Source organism: Canis lupus, chromosome 5 (assembly GCF_048164855.1).
Source record: "Canis lupus baileyi chromosome 5, mCanLup2.hap1, whole genome shotgun sequence".
In the NCBI taxonomy this organism is placed as follows: domain Eukaryota; kingdom Metazoa; phylum Chordata; class Mammalia; order Carnivora; family Canidae; genus Canis; species Canis lupus.
In genome coordinates, this window is record NC_132842.1 from 75,003,646 (window position 1) to 75,020,968 (window position 17,323).

The window sequence follows — 17,323 nt, forward strand, 5'->3', positions numbered from 1 at the left end:
TATCATCAGATCTGAAAGGGAAAGCTGCTAGCAAGGTGTTTTACATTCTCGCCGACTCCTTTATTGTTCATGATCCCAACCTGAGGATCTGTCATTGTTCAATTCCATCTTTAAAGTTCCATATAGGTGATGGGCGTAATTAACTTAATCAACTCTATGACTATCTACTCTTGATTAAGTGCCGGGGATACAACAGTGAATACCACCACCACTGTCAACTACAACACACCATTGTCTCTGACTTCACGGAATTCACAAATTGAATACAGAGCTGGGCAAAGTCCAATAAGGAGTCCCTGGCCTGCTCAGGGGCCAGGTCTGGAAGCAAGAATGTACGTGACCAGTATATTCACCCCTCCCTCACTCCATTTCACAGAAGGAAAAATAAGGTCCGGGAGGGAAAGCAGGTGGCTTGCTCAAAGTCAGACAGTTGATCGTTGAACTGAGACTTGAACCCACAGTCTCCGGCTTTCCCCTTTCCACCACATTGCCTCCTCCAAGGTTCTAAGGCTACAGAATGAAGAAAAATAGTTGGTTCTACTGATAGGTTGTTTCCTGATGCTTGTACACCAAAACCTGCCGCTTCAACCCACCTTATCAGCACAGACCTCATGCCCATGTTCATCTCTCAAACCAGAATGTTTATAAATATACTTCATTGATCTAGAGAGACTGGGTGTCCAGTCTTCATTCACTCCCATTTATCACCCTCTCTGGGTCTCTCTTGACGTTTACTTTCACTTTAAAAACCTCATCTTATAAGAACAGAGCCCTTTTTATCTGATGCTAGCTCCCCCTCTGCTCCTGGGGTCTAATCAATCCATGTCTGGAAATAAACAAGCCAGAGAGGGAAGCAACAGTCCCTTTTATGAAAACAGGCACCTTTCTAAAATGATCTACCCCTGGGCATGGCACAGATAGAAATTTAAATGAGAAGGAAATAAAGACATCCTCCAGCCATAGTCCTATGCATTCCTTATCAGGCAGGACACCAGGGAAGGTAGCTCTGTGTTAACAGCTAGACCAAAAACTCTGCCTCACATTTTTCAGGTTGTTTGGAGAGGCAGGGGTCCAAACTCAAGAAACCTAAAGAGACAACAGGCTTCAAAATATAATCGTGTATATAGTTCAGCCGCCTTCATTCTGAAGAGCTTAAGGTCCCCAAGATAGTAAGAGAGGGTTCATTGAACACCAACTGCAGGTACATGCAAGCAGGCCTCCAGCTACTACCAGGGGTGCTCAGAGATGCCAGACTGAATGATCCAGACATCTAGCAACCAACACAGACCTTCACCCATCATGTTATTCTACACCCACCTGCAGAGCAGAAGTCTCCACACCTCCCACCACCCCCAGGTTGCTGCAGCCTGCGGCCTCAGCCAGCAAGGGAGCCTGTCTATGTATAGAGGGGCAGAACCAAGTCCCCACTAGCCAGCCCACCCTTCTTACCCTGATTCCCAATCCCAAGCTTTCAGAAATAGGTTACTTATCTAGATACAAATGCAGAAAGCACCTCTTCTGAAGAGGACAGTAGTTAATTCTTAATTGTTTGGGGGATCCTTTTGAAGATCTGATGGCAGCTCTGGACGCTTCATGAAAAATTGCATGCATGTAGTTTATATATAACTCCACTGGGCTTTACTGCTCTCCGGTTAGGTATAAAAAGACGGAAAAGGCTAATGTGCCCAGAGCCAGCTTTGAGAAAGGGAGCTGTGGGTGGTTCAGGTAAGTAGTAAAAAACACAGTTCTTAACCAAAAAGGGAGAAATGATGTCCCTTCCTTAGCTACTGCAAGTTCCAGCCTTTAATTAACCTTTGAGATTTCAACAAGAATTTGGAAACTGAGAGCACACACATGCACACACACAAAAAACAAAGATGCATCTTTGTGGCTTCCTATCTTGACGTCACAAAATGTCCTGTGATTGCTAGTGAAGATAGCATCTCCCAACAGGGTTTATGGTAGAAGGACTGAGTATCAGCAGAGGTAAGAAGTGGGGCAGAGGTAGACCCTGGGATGGAGGACAGTCCAGACAAGGAGAGGGACAGCTAAGCTCTCCACTGGCTCTGAGTAGATCCGGGCAGGGCAGCTGCTGACCCTTGCTGCCTCCTCCCCTTGGAAATCAGACCTGCGACTCCTTTGCAGCAAGCCAAAAAGTCCAGACAGAAACAGCCCTTTCCTTCTGGGTCCGCGGGGGAGTGGGGCGAGCATCCTCTCATTTCTAGGGAGGAGACCCTGGCCCACTGCTTGCCCATAGCCCCCTCGTGGCCCGAGGGTGTCACTGCAGCCCCCTCTGCATTGCTGGGCAAAAACCTCTAACAGTGGTAGAGCAGAATATTTAGTTACCGGTGGCCGCTTGGCAACAGTCTTCAAGCCATGGTGAGGCTGCATTTGCTTTTGGTTTCTTAAACTAAGACCAAGATCCACACTCAAAGTGATCCTTCTAAACACACACCCCCTCCCTTACAGTCCCTACAGGGAGCAAGTCAAAGACCTGCTTCATTAAACCAATAACCTCGGAGCTTCTGTAACATGACCACTGCCTTATTGATTACTCTTTCCTGCATCACATGTGATCCCGTACAATTGTTCCAGACCTCAACAGAAATAGTTAGCAAGAATGCACAACACCCCCTGGCTTGTAGGTTGCTAGCTTCTAGATGACAAAATACTTGCAGGACACCAAATACCACCCTCTCTCCACGCCCCCAAATCCTGGATTTCCAGATAGCAGACCCTACAGGGGTTCAGAGGAAGCGAGGACCTAAGAACACACAGCGAGAAAGAATGTGGCCCTTGGCCCTGTGCAAGCAGAGAGGGTGTCCATTAAGGACCCTACCTAGCAACTCCACAAAGGGACAGCATGCAGCCCACCTGGGTCGGGGACTTGACCAGGGTCTGGGGGTGCGGTGCGGGAGAATGGATCCGGTGGTTCAGCTACCATCTGTCAGCGGTGGGGAATGATGCACTGAACCCAACAGCGGGAAGGAGCCCACGGAGAAGGTGGAAAGTTTGAGAGGAGGGAGGAGGGTGCAGCGTGCCCGGAGGGCCTAGAGCAGCAGTGCAGGAACCAGAAGCGACTGGGGCCCGGGGCAACGGAGAGAAGCACCGAGGGTCTTTCCCTTTTGGGGAGGGGGGAGTCCTTACCTCCTTGATTTTCTCCCGCCGGGCCCGAACCAGGCTCTGGGGCTCCTTGCTCTCGTCCACCCTCGTCCCCAGGACCGGGTGGCGCAGGCGGCTCCGGAACGCGCTGAAGTCAAAGCTAAACGGGACGCCCCCCTCCTGGGGCCCGAGGGCCGCGCTGCCGCCGCTCCGGGCCGCCGTGGCCGCCTCCCGAGCCCCGGTGGGGTGGGTGCGCCGCGGCCACGCTTTCCGGCGGCGGGGACTGGCCTGGCTGCTGGCGTCGGCGTCGCCCGGGGCGGGCGCGGCGGGGGCCGGGTTGGGAGGCGACTCCGGCTCGCGCGCCCGCGGGTGGCCGGCGACTTCGGCCACCACCTCCAGGCCGGGCTGCTGGGTCCGGGGGGCCAGGAAGAGGCGCTTGAGGCGGGAGGAGTTGGGCAGCAGGAAGAGGGCCCCGAAGCACAGGGTGACGAGGCCCGAGAGGAAGAGAAGGAAGACGAACTTCTGCGGCAGCCGCAGCCCCCACGGGGAGGCCGGGACGAAGACAGGCACTTTCCTGACGAGCATCGTGGCCTGGCGCGGGGCCGGGGCCGGGGCCGGGGCCGGGGCCGGGGCCGGGGCCGGTCAGCTGCGGCCGAGCCCCGGGGCCCTCGGAGGGCAGGCCCCGGCCAGCAGGCGCTCGGGCGCGCGGAGGTCGTCGGCGGGCGCCGCCGCGGCGAGGGTCCCGCAGAGTTTGGCCGCTTCGGGGGATGCCCCTGAAGTTCAGGGACTTGGGGGCGAGTGTCCCCCGCGCCGAGGCGGGGGCGCAACGGCGTCGGCGGGGCCCGGGCCCACAACGGCCGGCCGTGCGCCCCCGCCTCCGCCCCGGCGCCGCGCAGCCCCTCCCGGCAGCGGCCGGAGCCCGCGGGGCCCGCGCCTTCCCGCGCCGCGGCCGCCGCCGTCACATGCCGTCCGCGCCGCCCAGGAGGCCTCGCCCCCGCGCCCAGCCCCCCGCAGCCCCTCGACCCAAAGTTTCGGCCTCAAGAGCGGTTGCAGGGCGCGCGGGCTCGGGGCGCCGGGCGGCGGCGGGCGGGCGGGTCGGCGCGGCCGGAGCGCGCACACCGGCGGGGGTCGCGACAGCGCCCGGCCGGCCCCGGGACACGTCCACAACTTTGCGCGGCCGCGGAGCGGGGGCCGCCGCGGGAGCCGGCACTTCTGCGCCTGCCGGGCCCCCGGGGGCCGAGGGATGCGCGAGCCGCGGTCCGGAGCCGGACGCCGTCCGCGACCAGCCGCGGCGGGGCGGCCGCAGCTGCGCCCGGGAGTGCGGGCTCCCGCCCCGCCAACTCGGGAGGGCTCGGCGCCCCGCTGCGATCACCTGTTCCCGGCCCCCGCCGGCCCCGCGGGGCGCGCAGCCCCGGCTGCACCGCTCTCGCCGCAGCCCGCGCGTCCTCGCGGCGGCCGCTCCAGACGGGCCGCCGCCGCCGCCGCAGGCTCCTCCGCCGCCGCCGAGCCTGCGCCCCACACCCGCGCGCACCGCCCGGACGCCGCCGCCGCCGCCGCCGCAGCTCCGGCTTTCACTGAGACGGCGCCCGCGGCCCCGCCTCCCGGGCCACGCCCTCGGGCCACGCCCACTGCGCGCGCCCCGCGGGCCTCCTCCGCCGCGGCGCCGCGGCCGAGCCAATGGCCTCGCGTCCGTGGGCAGGGAGCGCGGGAGCCGAGCGCGGGTGGGCAGAGGCGACGGGACTCCAAGCCACGCCCCCCCGGCGGCCGGCGCCGCGCACTGCCCCCATCCCGCCCCCATCCCGCCCCCATCCCGCCGGCGCCACTGGTCCAGCTGCGCGGAGTGGGCGGGGGCGGGGTGCAGAGCGGAGCCAGGTCATTGGCTGCCTCGGAGAGGGATCCCCGCTGGGCTGCAGTCGCCCATTGGTTAGCGGCCCGCGTTCGCCGGCCTGGGAGCGACCGAGAGCGCCCCCCTGGCCGCCCCCGGGTGGGGCCGGAGGCTCGGCCAGCCTGAAGGGCTCTGGCCATTGTTCGGTAACCTCTGTCACCCCTCCGCGCCGGCCCAGGGGTCCGCAGAGCTTCCCCGGGAGGGGGCCGTGGTGGTGCAGCTGGGGCAGGCTGCGGGCCGGGAGGTGGCTGGAGCCAAGCCGCGGACCTGCGGCTGCGGTTGGACCAGGCTAAGGCAGTGTTTCCACTGGAGCCCCACCGACCACTGCTCTGCCTTCCTTTTCCCACAGCCGCAAACCAGGCTAGGGGCCCCGAAGGTGCCGGGGGGGCGGGGGGGGGGAGATGCGAGGTGAGGACAGAGAAGAGAGAACCCTGGTCTTGTGTACAGACCACATACCTCATGTGACATGCGTACCTAGATGCCTGTGTGTGTTCGTAAGTGTGCTCCTGTGCATAGATACATCCGTGCTCAGAGATTGCATGTGAGTGAGTACTTGCACACTTACGCTTAATTTAGGTATGCCCACCAAGTGATTATACCAGAGCGTACGGACACCTGCTGTACACATCAGTACAAATATTGACATGTGCACGCACATACCCACTGCCCCACAACAGGTCCCAAAACATGCACAAGTATATATATTCCCAGACACGTGTGGGTCTCTACCCCCAAGGTCCTCCCTCCCTCGCGCCTTCCTCTTCGGACTTAAGTCTCTCCGTGCCTTCCTTTCCTATTAAACCTAACCCAGGGCAAAGCAACATTGTGCTGTGTGGGTCTTTCATGCAAAACACTTTATAGAGACAAATAACAGCAGAGGGAGAGACAAATTAAGAGGTGTAATAGGCAAGAGGGAAAATATCTGCTTTCAGCTGCAATTTAAAATGAAATGCAGCGTTGACAAGACAGAAAATACTGCAGGGAGGCCTTTACGGATAGAAAAAGCCGCCCAGGCGGGCTCTCACCTCATAAATCTTGCTTCTTCCCTGCGGCCTGCTAGGATGGGCCACTGGGACTCAGACATCCTTCTACCTCTGGCTGGCCGCAGACGGCAGACCCTCCCCTGATATTTAAATACCCTTGGCATGTAAACTTCTTCCACTTGAAAGTAAAAGACTGCTCTGGGTAACAGGTGCAAATATGTTGGTCACTGGAGATGAATCGTCCCTCCCATTCCCACAAGTTGCACCCAGCTTAAATATAAAATTCTAATTCAAATGTTTCAATCTCTTATGAGTTTGATTGGCAGGAGTCAGTTCCCTGGAACCAGCTACAAACATCAGAGACCCACTGAGATGCAGGAGCCCAGATACCGTACCTGGCCTGGCCTATTCCCGTCCTCACTGCCCAAGTATCCCCTTGCTGGATCCCACCCCAGGAAGAGGCAGGCTTGTCTTTGGAGAACCAGGAACCCAGCATTCGTTAGAGGCACCCCAGATTGCTCTACGTTGAAAGGGTAAAGGAATTACTGTTCAGTCCCCTGAGAAGGTAGGATCCAGGGAAGGGGAGGAAGGCAAGGCTGAGTGTTAGAAGGATGTGCCTCTTTGAATGGGATGCTCAGTGGGATTGTGACACCCAGATCAGACTCCCATATGCTGGTGAGCCAGGGTGGAAAGTGGGGCTGCAACAAAACTGGCGCATTCCACAGACCCAGCTATAAAAACCAGAGCCCAGAGAGAACAACTGCATTTCAGACTGATATCTTGTCGGTGGCTACACTGAGTTGGTGACCTTTTACAGTCTCCCTAGAGTGCTCACTGAAACCCTGCAGGTTTCATCCCAGCTTCTGTAGACCTCACATATAGCATGGCTCTTTTATCACTGGGTTTTGCTATTCATATGCTGTTCTACAGCAGACACTTCCTCATGGCAGGGACCGTGGCTTGTTCACCTCTCAAACTGCCCTAGGTCTTAATTACAATGCCTTGCACAAGGGCGCTGTGTTTGTTGAACAACCAATGAATACATGAGTGAGTGGATGCCCATTTCACGGATGAGGCAATCGAAGCTCAGGGAAAGGGATAATGATGAACTAACATTTTTTGTGTGCCAAATACACATTGCTTCGTTTACTCTTTAGAACACTCTTATGTGGTGGATTTTATTAATAGACTCATTTTATAGATAAGAAGACTAAGGCTAGAGAGATGTAGGATAAATTAACCAGTATCTTTCTCAGTTTAATTTAAAAACTCAAATGAGCCAAGGGACAAAAATAAATAGCCATTTAAAAAATCTATTCTGTCAACAAACATTTGTTGAAATTAGATGCTAGGTATTTCACTAGTCTCAGGTTGGACACAAGACAAACAAAGCATGGTCCTTGCCATTCTTGATTCACTCTTTCAGTAAAGAACTATTTATTTATTTTTTTTAATTTTTTTTTTTTTATTATTCATGATAGTCACACAGAGAGAGAGAGAGAGAGGCAGAGACATAGGCAGAAGGAGAAGCAGGCTCCATGCACCGGGAGCCTGACGTGGGATTCGATCCCGGGTTTCCAGGATCGCGCCCTGGGCCAAAGGCAGGCGCCAAACCGCTGCGCCACCCAGGGATCCCTAAAGAACTATTTATTGAGGGGCGCCTGGGTGGCTCAACCACCCACTTAACCTGGGTGGTTAAGTGTCTGCCTCTAGCTCAGATCAGGATCCCAGGTCCTGGGATCAAGTCCCACGTCAGGCTCCCTGCTCGGTGGGGAGTTTGCTTCTCCTTCTGCCCCTTCCTCGACTTGCAAGCTCTCTCTGTCTCCCTCTCAAATAAATAAGATCTTTTTTCAAAAAAAAAAAAAAAAGAACTATTTCTTGAGCATCTACAGTTACCAAGTACAGAGGGGCTGGGGATAACGGCCCTAAATAAGGCAGATGTGAAGCCTATCTTCAGGAAACTTCTTGTCTAAAAGCCAACAGGGACCAATTTAGCCTGTCAGGGAGGACCACAGGTCACTGGTCTACTTGCTTCATGTCCCATTCTATCAGACCCTCCTGATGGCTCTCTCTGAAGTAGGCTTTGAAATCCGAGTTTAACAGATGGAGAAACCGAGGCTCAGGGGTGTGGCAGGACTTCTCCAAAGCCACACAGGAAATGATTTGCAAATATGACAGAAAGCCAGAATCCATCTACTCCCAGAATCTATGCTCCTTCTGTTAATAATATTAATAATAACTAAGATTAATGAGACACTCGTTATGCACCAAGCCCTTATAATAGCATGTTATAGAAGCTCACTTATTTGATCCTTACAACCACTCCACGAGACAGGTACTATTATTACTGACATTCTACAGAAGAGGAAAACGAAGGACAGAAATTAAAGAATTTGCTCAGTGTCCCACATCTGAGAAGTGGCAGAGGGAGGATTTGAACCCTATCAGATGGCTCCAGAACACTTTGTCTTTCAAGTCTATTGCTCTCCATCTTATAATGCCATGATAGCAGGTGCTGTAGGGGATCAGAGCAGAGCACTGGCCTCAGGTGAAATTCTCACAAGCTTGTTGGGAGGATTGCATGAGCTCATTACATCATTCAACAAGTACCTATAAAGTGCCTGCTATGTTCCAGGCAATATACAAGGCTTTAGGGATATAATGGTGAGCAAAAATAGACACATTGTTCTCATTTGTGGAGCTTACAGTCTCAAGGGGGAAGAGAAGTTTCAACAAATAAGCAATCTCCACAAATATGTACAGAGGCTGAGATGACAGTGAGCAAAGAGAGAAATGCTGCAGGAGGAATGTGGAACAATGAATCTGGTCTAGACTGAGTTTGGGTTAAAAGTGGTCAGGGAAGACTTCCCCTCAGGCTGAACAGAGTGACATAAGCAATGAGGGGTGGTAAGAATACATGGCTGATGGGGACAACATGTGCAAAGGCCCTGGGGTGGAAGGAACACAGTGCTTTGAGAACAGAAAAGCCAGTATGTCTAGAGTAGAGAGAGTGATGGGGGGAATGACAGGTAACATCACTGAATGATTTAGGGCAGGAGTAGGAGTGTGTGTGTAGAGGTAGGTGGGAGGGTAGATTCAGATTAACATTTTTAAAAGGCTACTCTAGCTGCAATGTGGGCAATAGAATGGAAGGCAGGAGTGAACAAAGTAGGTGCCTTTCAGAGGATATTGCAATAGTCTATGATGCCTTGGTCTAGGGAAGAGTCACCAGGACTGCAGGATCCAAATCATATTTAGAACCCAAAATCAATAGGACTTGGTGAATACTTGAAATAGGACATTGATGGAGAGGGAGACATCTGCACAGATTCCCAGGTCTCTAACTTGCCCCGGAGGCAAGTTTGTTGGGATGGGAGCAGTGACCCAGGCTGTGAGAGGCTGCCCTTCTGTTCTCAAGAAGGTGCTGGGCAGTTGTGTGGAATCTGAATCTCAAGCGGTCATTAGTCCCATTCAGAATCGAAGACTAGAGATAAAGCCAAGCTTGAGCCAATAGATAATCATCAGGCAGGTTCCTTAATGGCCTCCAGATAAATTGAACCCTGGGCAGGAGAGACACTGATGACTGGGGCCCTGCCCAGTGAGAGCACACCCCATCAGTCTCGAGATAAAAGGCCCCACGGCTGGGCTCACTCCAGGAGGCTACAAGACCTAGTCAATACCTCGCTGTGCAGTGGAGGCTGATTTCAGAGTCAAAGAGTCCCGAACACCTGCCCTCCTGGATCTTAAAAGAAAGTCATGAAATTTCCTTTCACCTCATCTTACCTGAGTCCCCAAATCTGCATCAGAGGTCACCCAGTCAGTTGGGAGCAAGAATCCTCAACTGGGAGCAATGGTGCCCCAGGGAACATTTGGCAAAGTCTAGAGATAATTTTGGTTGTCACAATTGGGAGAGGAGTGGGACGCCTGGGTGGCTCAGCGGTTTAGTGCTCGCCTTCAGCCCAGGGCATGATCTTGGAGTCCTGGGATCGAGTCCCACCTCGGGCTCCCTGCTTGGATCCTGCTTCTCCCTCTGCCTGTGTCTCTGCCTCTCTCTGTATTACTCTTATGAGTAATAAATAAAATCTTAAAAAAAAAAAAAACTGGGAGAGGAGTGCTACTGGCATCTAGTGGATAAGGTCAAGGATGCTATTAAATATCTTACAATGTACAGGGCACCCCCCACACAATAAGGAACTGTCCAGCCACAAATGTCAACAGTGTCAAGGGAGAGAAATCCTGGCTTAATGCCAAGGCTTTGAAGTTAGAGTGGCTTGGCTTTGCCACGCATTGACCAGTTGATCTCAGGCTACTTGTCCGACCTCTCAGAGCCTCGAATTTTCCATCTGTCAAGGCGGGGGGGACGGTGGCGGTGGCAATAGTAATACATACCTTAGGAAGTTGATATGGGAATTAAATGGGATAGCTGACCATAAAGAGCCTGAAGCAAATGTCAGGCTCATCCTCCAAGTGAGCAGAAGCTGAGCTGGATTTATTCTTGATCTCCCTCCCAAACCCAAGTCCTCACTATGCTAGAGGAAGGAAGACAGAGTGGTAAGAACAAACCCCTGGAGTCAGAGTACCAGTTTTGAGTCTAAACTCAGTCTCCTACCAGCATTGAAGACCTTGGGCAAATTGCCCACCTCTTGATTCCCCCGTTTCGTCATCTGTGAAATGGACGTGATCACAGTACCCACCACATATGGTGGTTATGAGGACTACAGGAGCTAAGTTTCCAGGAGGGAAGCTCCATTTTCACTCTGTCCATGGTCTCTATGAGAACTCTCATGTGTGAAGTGATGATTAAATTAGACAGGTTTCATTTCAGATGAAAGTTCTATTGTGCTAAGCACTACACAGCAAGCCCCTCCTCTCTAGGGGTTTCTAGATCATCCAGTTCAATGGTAGAATGTGGCAGATGTGGAATCTAAGGATCAAAGCATGTAAGTAAGTACTTGTAGTTAGAGGCAGAGCAAGTGCTGGATCTTAGTACTTGAGAATATCAGCTGAGGCCACTTTCACAAGCATAGTACACGGTGGTCAGGGCTTCTCCTGCAATCTAGGATTACATTTACCTTTTTGAACACTGTGAAAATTAAATTAAATAATCCACGTTAATTCTTTAGCAGAGCATCAAGCATATAGCAGGAGCTGAATGTTAGTTATTATTTATGATACTGGCACTTTTTAAAGAGCATGTAAAATAAATATCTGAGTCTCCAAAAGCTTACATCAAGCCCCATAAAGCTAGAAATGAAATAGTATTGTTGAAGTGTAACCCTGGAAAAAAAATTAATAAATAAAATAAAATGTAACCCTGGAATAATTTAGTCATCTGGTTGCACTTGCTAATATTAGAGAGTTTTTGTTTGTTTTCTTTTTAAAAAAGATTTTATTTATTTATTCATAAGAGACACACAGAGAGAGGTAAAAAGATAGGCAGAGGGAGAAGCAGGCTCCCCGCAAAAAGCCCAATGCAGGACTTGATCCCAAGATCCTGGGATCACAACCTGAGCCAAAAGCAGACGGTCAACCACTGAGCCACCCAGGTGCTCCTGTCTGTCTGTTTTCTAGTGTCCATGGGTTGGTTATTGAAGCTCCAGATTCCAGGAAGGATCTCAAAGCGTCTGCTCCTATGGTGTTAGGATGGTAAGAAGGGCCCAAGGCATCAGGCAGGTATGTTGCTGGGTGAAGACCACATGGATCAAACAATTTTGGGAAGTATCCTTAAACCTTATCTATTATGCCATGCAAGTGTTTTCTAAAACCAAGTCAATAAGGCAGATTGACAAAATAACTATGGTTATAGCCTTGCTTCTTTTAGACCCACGTATGAATTCAAGTCCTGCCTCTTATTGACGATGTAACCTTGAGCAGGTCATCTCATCTATTTCTGCCTCAATTTCCCTGGCTACAAAATAGCAATGATGTTAGTACTAACTTCAGTATACATTAAACTTTTATATTATTCAAAGGAATATAAAATAGCAAGTTTAGGATTCAAGGTTGATAAAAAAAAGAAAGACTGGAGTTTGAAGAGAGAATCCCACCAGTTATCTTACTTGTCCCATATCCCAGCTCTGCCAGTTGATTGGATGAGCTGAACAGATCACTGAACCAATTTCTTCATCCATAAAGGGGACCCATAATACCCTATATGAGATAACCAAAGGGCAAGCACTTTGTTAGTAAGAAAGCAAAAGAGACATGTTGTGGCTACAATCTGTATTCAGAAAGAATTTTCATCATTCCACAAATACTTCTTGAGCCTCACCATAATTTAAAAGCTTTGCGATTCCCTCTATTTCCTATTTTGTTCCAGTTGACTTCTTCTACTATTCTATTCTTTATATTAAAAAAAAATTAAAAACCTGACAGCAACTGAGTTGGTCATTTGCCCTGTTTGCCAAATATTTCTGGATGTCTGCCTTTGGGGCACATGGTAGAAATGCCCCACCCCTTTGCAGTCGAATGGAGCCATGTGACTAGTCCTGGCCAATGAGTTGTAAGCAGAAATGACAGGTGTCACTTCTAGGCCAGGGCATTTAACTACCAGAGCCATATCCTCCAGAGCTATGGCTTTCCCTCTAGCAAGGTGACTTACAGCGCTCGAGATGGCCGCTGCACCACCAGCCAGAGTCCCTGCATGATTATGATGAGCAGAACCCTCTGCACATCTGCATTGGCATGAAGCTTAGATGAAAAATTAATACGTGCTGTGTCAAGCCACTGAGACCACAGGGCTTTAAAAAGGGTTTTTAACTTTAAAAATCTTTTAAGGTAAAACTAACTTTAATAATATATTATCCTTAATCCAAAATACCTAAAATGTTATCATTTCAATTATTATTTTAAAATCAGTAATAAAATACGTTACATTCTTTTTTACATATCAAGTCTTCATGGTCTAGCGTGTATTTTACATTTATAGCACATTTCAAGTGCGCCATAAGCCCCATGTGCCCAGTGGCTATGGGACTGGACAGCACAGCTGTAATGGCTAATGATCCTCATTTTGAAGCACACTATCCTAAGGCATCCTGAATACATGAATCTTCATCCTAGTCCAGAGGATCTTTAGGAAAGGAAATCCAGTGTTCCATCAAGTAGGCTGTGGCTAGATTTCAGGTACGTTTTTCCTCATTTAGCGTGCAGTGGGGGTATTACAACTCCCTGCCACTTCCCTCCCTTTTGCTAATTCCCTCACCCTTACTCTCCTGAAAAGGGGGAAAAAAAAAACCAGGGGTATTTTCAAGTGGTCCAGCTTGACGGTAAAGAGAAAACTTGACTACTTAAAATGTTCTCAGTACCCGCGGTATTCCAGAAGTAGAGAGTCGCTAAGCCCGGGGTAAGGATCGGGGAGCAGTCAAGGCACTTTCTTCTCCACGGGATGTGGATCTTAGGCTTCGGGATCATGAGGGAGGGGAGGGAGAAAGGTGGGGGGGGGAACTAAAGCATTGGAACTTGACCTCATATCCTGGGGTGGAGAGAATTCCTTCTGACTTTGCATATTGGCTTGGAACTGACGATCAAGGATCAAGGGTTGCAGGTAAGTGTTAATTGCTTTTCTTATTAATTTGTTATTATATGTGTGTGCTATTGTTGCTATACTGCACCCACTGCTTGGGAAATGTGCTTTTTCAATTTACCAGTGTGTCAGGAGCATTTTCCCATGAAATTAAATATTCTTCTATCTCGTCATTTCTGGCAGCCAGAGAGCGTTTCTTAAATGGGTATACCGTAATTTATTTACCCAACCTGCAATCGTTGGACATTAAGGTCATTTCCAATTGTTAATTGCGTTTGACAACAGCTTATGGCTCTCAGACTGCCTCGGCTCCTGCAGAAGGTGCGGGTAGAGGACAGCGCAGATGGAGGAAGGCACAATCACCCCCAAAGCCTCCTTCCGGCAAACTGGGGTTCTATCACAGAAGAGGCCAATACCTGAGGGGGCTGGGTGGGGAGGGCACAGCCTTCTCCGGGCATTGCCAGGGATGCTGTCTAGGATGAAAAGAATGTTGGCGACAGAGGGTCGTGGGAGCTACCGGGTCCTGCCACTTGTTAGCTCTGTAGGCACCATCACCGAGCCTCTCTTCCCTCCCTGGGAAAATGAGGGTAATAACTGGCCCCTTGGTATTGTTGTGAAGATTAAATTAGGCCAACTATGAGTTCTGGTTAAATAAGACAGATGGAGCACACGGACGCCCAGCTCGGCTCCCTCCTGACTCTCCACTAACATGAAGGCAAAAGGGATTTTTTTTCCAAGGCATAAAACCACAAGGATAATTAGCACAGAAGAGATAACATTACCAGAATTTGGGGGGCAGAAAAGCAGTTCAATGGGTTGTGACTTAGAGGAATCAAGGACCCCAAGCCCCTAAGCTGCCAATAGGGAAAGCTGAAAGTAACCCCATTTATGCTGGAGAATGCCCCCCAAAGGCTCAGTGATGACCCACAGAGGCCAAGGTGGGGAGGAGCTAAAAACAGGCCCTTCCTTGCCTTCCCCTGTACCCAGTCACTGCTTCTGGACAGAAAACCAGGAGCCAGGGCCTGAGAACAGGTGGGAAAAAGGCTGTCCCTCCTGTGGGCACGTACAGCCCACTCTGTGCTAGGCCCCAGGTGCCCCTGGCGACAGAGGATAGGCAGCCCCAGAAGCGCACAGCAGGGACCCTCCTGGGAGGGGGCCTCAGCAGGACCCAGCAGAAAGGCCAGCTTGCGCTGGTGAGTCAGAGATAAAGGTCAAAGGGGACTGAAACGGGAGTCTGGTGGGCTGCCCCAACTGCCCACGTTAAGACGAGGCCTCTGGGGGCACCTGGGTGGCTCAGTGGTTGAGCATCTGCCTTTAGCTCAGGTTGTGATCCCGGGGTTCTGGGATCGAGTCCCACATCAGGCTTCCTGCAGGGCACCTGCTTCTCCCTCCGCCTATGTCTCTGCCTCTCTCTGTGTCTCTCTCTGCATGTCTCTCATGAATAAATAAAATCTTTTTTAAAAAAATAAGGGCTCTGAAGCCCAAAAGGAGGGGTCTTGCCCCAAACCCACACACTATAGCCTATCCCTACCCACGTCCCCGGCCCCAGCTCTCTCTGTGCTTCCCTTTCTTCACTCTGGCAGACAGTGGCTCCTCCAGGCTCTCTCCAGGTGCTCGCTCTTCAGCCTGTCGCTCAGGTAAGTGTAGGGACTATCCTGCTCAGCCAGTAGCTGCGCCCAGGATCCCCAGCTTGGGTCTCTCTCACTCCATCAGGCCATCCCCGCCCCACTGGCAGCAACCACCCCCACCCCTTCCAGGAAATCACCCCTGAGTGCTCTTCTCAGAAACTCCTACTCCTAATCCAATGTCACACAAAGTACTAGCTGATATGGCTTCAACCCTCCCAGAGGGAGATGTGCTTTCGTAACCATCTGAAAAGAAACAAGTTTCCAAAGATGAAAAGGATTGTATCTATAATGGTGGAAACCTGTAGGCAGTGCGGCCAATCAGGCGGACAAAGGAGCCCTGCTCAAACCATACTTGTAGGTAGTCATGTCAAGTGGGCTAAGGGAAAATAGAGGAAAGGGAATTCCTTGACCTGTCCGCTCACCTAGAGTCAAAAGCCTTTGGCCGAGGCAGGGAAGGCTCATATGTCCTCAGGATAGAGACAAAGCAGATGAGGGCTTATGAGGGTTTAGCGTATAAAAATGCAGGAAGTCCAGTTACATTTGAATTTCTGATGAGCAGCAAACAATTTCTGTTTTTTGTTTTTTTTTCTTCAAGTTTACTCATTTAAATCCTCTCTCTGCCCAGCATGGGTCTCAAACTCATGACCCTGAGATCAAGAGCCATACACTCCTCCGATCGAGCCAGCCAGATGCCCCTAACAGGTCATTTCTACTCTAAGTATGCTCCATGCAATATCTAGGACATACGTATACTAACAGATTATGCACTAATTTGTCTGGAATTCAAATTTAATGAGGCTTTCTTGAAGGAGAGGAAAAGAAGCTCCATTTCTCGATGGGGAATAACTGGTGGCCCTCTTTGATCCACCACAGCCAGGCTCAGCTTCTGATCACAGAAGCCGCTCCAGTTCATTTAAGCAGAAAAGATCTTAATACAGGGGAAAGGTGCATACAGCACTGCAGGGAGAGCTGGAGAGGCTGGTTCTCGGCTGAGCTTTCAGAAATGATCCCCAGAATGACACTGCAGCCTCTGCCATCACCAAAGATCTGGGGATCAGGATGCTGGCACCACCGCCATTGGCTCCAGGAGTAAACTTTGCCCTGATCCCCTCTCTGAGAGAATGGGTGCCCCAAGATCTTCAATGATCGCAAACGAGGGTCTAAACACTGGGCACTCTGCAATGGCTCCTACAGGACGTCTCATCACCTCTAAGTCTCCTCGTCTGAAAATCAGAGAGGCATGGCTGCCCTACGGTGTTAACATCCCTAGTGCATCTGAGTGGTAGGACCTAAATCACATCTGGAGGATTGGCTTCAGAAGTCTTGCTTCTTGGTCTTTCTAGTATGGGAAGGCACACTACAAAAGAGGCTAAGCAAGCTGGGCTACAGTATCTATACCATCCTGAGCCTTCTTTCAAACCCTAAGAATCACTCTGCTTCCCCTTGCCACAGGGTCTTTTTTTTTTTTTTAAGATTTTATTTATTTATTCATGAGAGAGAGAGAGAGAGAGGCAGAGACACAGGCAGAGGGAGAAGCAGGCTCCATGCAGGGAGCCCGAAGTGGGACTTGATCCTGGGTCTCCAGGATCAGGCCCTGGGCTGAAGGCGGCGCTAAACCACCGAGCCACCCGGGCTGTCCTTTTTTTTCTTTTCTCCCACAGAGTCTTTGTACATGCTGTTCTCTTCTGCCCACAATCCTCTTTCTTCTCCTCTTCTTCTCTTCCTGTCTATCTCCTACCTTCTACCTCCTCTCTTCTCTGATCTTCCTATTATTTTATATCTCCATCTTATGGATGAGGAAAGTGAGGCCCAATGAGGTTAAATGACTTGCCCAAGCACACCAGCAAACAGGGCAGTGGAATTTGAACTCAGGCAGCCTGGCTCCAGAGACTGCTCTTAACAGCTGCATTATGTCATGCAAAGACAAATTCACCTGTGTTAAAAGGCCAGGGGCAGGGCATACCAGCCACCCTGTAAATAAACAGGGATGATGCTTTAGCAAATGTTGACAAGCCCAGAGAACTCTGAGAGTGATGGGCGGTACAGGTAGAAGGTCTCAGGGCAAGGTCGCATGCTGTGGAGCTTGGCCCCTAGCTCCCAGAGAACATCAATAGGCTGAATTTCAAATACAGCTGAGCTAGAGGAGTCCACAAAACCCTGACACTGCTACCCTTCACTAGGGAGCAGAGAGCAATCCGTA

General features: G+C 51.0%; 1 protein-coding gene across 4 annotated transcripts in view; it reads right to left on the reverse strand.

Annotated features, from left to right (window-relative positions):
• The window catches only part of MAN1C1 (mannosidase alpha class 1C member 1), a 148,581-nt gene extending 144,850 nt beyond the window's left edge, over nt 1-3,731 (reverse strand). For 3 of the 4 annotated variants that reach the window (XM_072827744.1, XM_072827743.1, XM_072827741.1), the window contains exon 1: nt 3,148-3,731. In XM_072827744.1, coding sequence (XP_072683845.1) covers nt 3,148-3,687 — 540 coding nt within the window. In that variant the 5' untranslated portion in view covers nt 3,688-3,731. The remainder of the gene's footprint in view (nt 1-3,147) is intronic. The other variant, XM_072827742.1, reaches the window with a different exon arrangement.
• Between the last annotated feature and the right edge of the window lie 13,592 nt (nt 3,732-17,323).